Source organism: Penaeus japonicus, unplaced genomic scaffold (genome assembly GCF_977035675.1).
Source record: "Penaeus japonicus unplaced genomic scaffold, GWHDUDI00000001_assembly GWHDUDI00000030, whole genome shotgun sequence".
Lineage (NCBI taxonomy): Eukaryota > Metazoa > Arthropoda > Malacostraca > Decapoda > Penaeidae > Penaeus > Penaeus japonicus.
Window position 1 is genome coordinate 886,358 of NW_028234432.1, and position 2,500 is coordinate 888,857.

A 2,500-nucleotide genomic window follows, 5' to 3' on the forward strand; every position below is an offset into this window, starting at 1 on the left:
TCCCTTCTTGAAAGTTTGAACAGCTGACATTTGCACAGAACACACAAACTATCACTTTCTGCTTCCACTTAAGAAAATTTCTATTTCTTTACAAGCACTACTATTAGGCTCCTTGTTGGCAACCAAGCATAAAAACACAGAACAAACAAAGAGGTCATGAAAAAGGTAGTAGCACAAGTCACCTCCGTGTGTTACATGAAGCTATTCATCCCATGTGCAGTACTACATATGGACTCAACAAATTAACAAGTTCTTGATTTCTTCATCCAGAAAGCATATTCTGCAGTCGTGGTTCAAATCTTATTTTTGTATGGGGAAAAACCTGCAGAAATCCAAAGGAGCAGAGGATGACTATGCTATGTAGTTTGAGAACACATTATCTATCTATCTCATTGTTTATAGAAGAGGTATGGTGAAGAAGATAAGCATTTGCATTCTCTGACGACAAGCTGCAAATGCTTAGCCAAGTGTTAACCCGTTGACAACGGGTGACAAGATATCACATCAAGTGGTAGCAACGTCAGTGGCTATCCTCCTGGTCAGCACGCCAGGTGATCGGGCATATAGCATTAGGCCACAGCCAATGCAGGCAAAAATCCAGAGGTGTTAGGATTACGCATTTGAAATATCCTGGCATTTCTACCGTTTGGAGCCAAAACAGCCCCATCATTAATGGGTTAAGTAAGAATTTTTTAAAACCGATAACAATGGGGCGGTTTTGGCTTCGCCTGGACATTACACCAGGGTATTATGAAATGTGCTGTCCTAACGCCTAGGGATATTCACACCCTGAGGCGTCGACCAACTGCTACGCATCTGATTACCTGGCGTGCCAGCCATACAAAAAGCCATGATGTGATATCATGTTATCCATCATTAATGGGTTAATGTTGCCAAAGTATATGATATCTTAAATGAGCTCTTGAAAAAATTACAATTCACACTTCTGATTTCCATATGCTAAAATCACAGGAACCCTTGAAACAGCTTTTACATATACAGAAAAGAAGCTAAAGCAAAAGTGTATACAGTTAAGCTGTCACTGTGCTAGCAATTAAGCTCATAGAGTTAACCAACAGTATACTAATACGGAAGTCCTGTCCACTTTGCCATAAAATACAGTGCAATGCCTAAGATATCTCTTTTCCTTACATGAAACTTTTTAGAATCCTTTATAGATCTTGAAGAAAGATAAAATATAAAGGTTCTAAAACTGGATGTGAAATTATATAAAGTTCACACGTTAATGCTGGGTGACAAGATATCACATCAAGTGGTGGCAATACTTGCTGCCAGGGGCTTTTTCATATGGCCAGCATGCCGGGTAATCGGGTGCATAGCAGTCAGCCACAGCCAGAACAGGCGAATAGCCAGAGGCACTAGGCTTACGTGCTTAAAATACCCATGTTTAGACCAACTAGAGCCAAAACTACCCCACCATCATCAGGTTAAAAGTATGTAATCATTCTTAGGCAACCAGTGTTCATATAGATCCTGCTCTGTCTATAGTCAATTAATAGCACCCTATATCAGTTATGGGTATTTATGGCATTTGTGCAATATGCCTTTATCAAACATAGACGTGGTGTAACAACATTTTAAACTACCAACACTTTCTTGAATGAAGATATTACAAAACAAAGCTCACACGTTTCCCTGAGAGACTCCATAGTGGAAAAACGATCAGAATAACTTACATTTGCTCTTGATTGCTCCTTTCGTTGAAGCACCATCATTGTCATCATTACCACCTGTTCTGTCACCTATTACTGACTCTCTCTCCAACCTCTCGGTTAAATTCTCAACTTTTTCTTGCACTGGAAAAAAGAAAAAGATAATATCATTAAAAATGAACTATGGAAACATGCCTTATAAGAATATGGTAATAAGCACACTTGATAATGTCATCTTCATTCTTTTCAAGCTCATCATTCCTATGCATACACATTTAGTCCCTTTGAATGATGGCTAAGATTTCTAGATCTCAGCTTCTTGCCTGCACTTGAATACAGATGATCTATTTGAATACAGATGATCACCAAGAATGAGAATATATATCAAGACACTGTCTAGATACATAGTCATATAATTCATACAGGCAGTTAGTTTTATAACAATTGGCAATATGAGCAGTATAGCAAGTTAGTTATGTACATATTCATATTGTAAAACAAAACATTATATTCTGAATCAGGATGAGAGAGAAATGTGGCAAGACCACTAATTAACTGTGTTAGCACAGCTGCATCTAAATTTCATGTTCCTCCACATCTAGGTATTGCTAAATCGTTTATTTCTTGGCTTTTTTTCTTTTTCTCTCTCTTTAATTTACTCAACACAGTTAATGATTTCTTATTTTTTCTTAGGTTCTTATATTTGTACTTTAAACATCAATAGAATCAGTAAGAGTCCAGATACACAGACATTGCACCTAGCGAACTCTTGGTCATCAATTCATCATTCACCTGCAAAGCCTTCCAAAACGTCTTGTTCGGAACTT

The 2,500-nt window shown here is 37.7% G+C and overlaps 1 protein-coding gene across 2 annotated transcripts in view; it reads right to left on the reverse strand.

The window, feature by feature from the left end:
• Wdr37 (WD repeat domain 37) overlaps positions 1–2,500 on the reverse strand; it is a 32,391-nt gene that overhangs the window by 21,362 nt on the left and 8,529 nt on the right. For both annotated transcript variants that reach the window (XM_043015767.2, XM_043015766.2), the window contains exon 4: positions 1,698–1,817. In XM_043015767.2, coding sequence (XP_042871701.1) covers positions 1,698–1,817 — 120 coding nt within the window. The remainder of the gene's footprint in view (positions 1–1,697; positions 1,818–2,500) is intronic.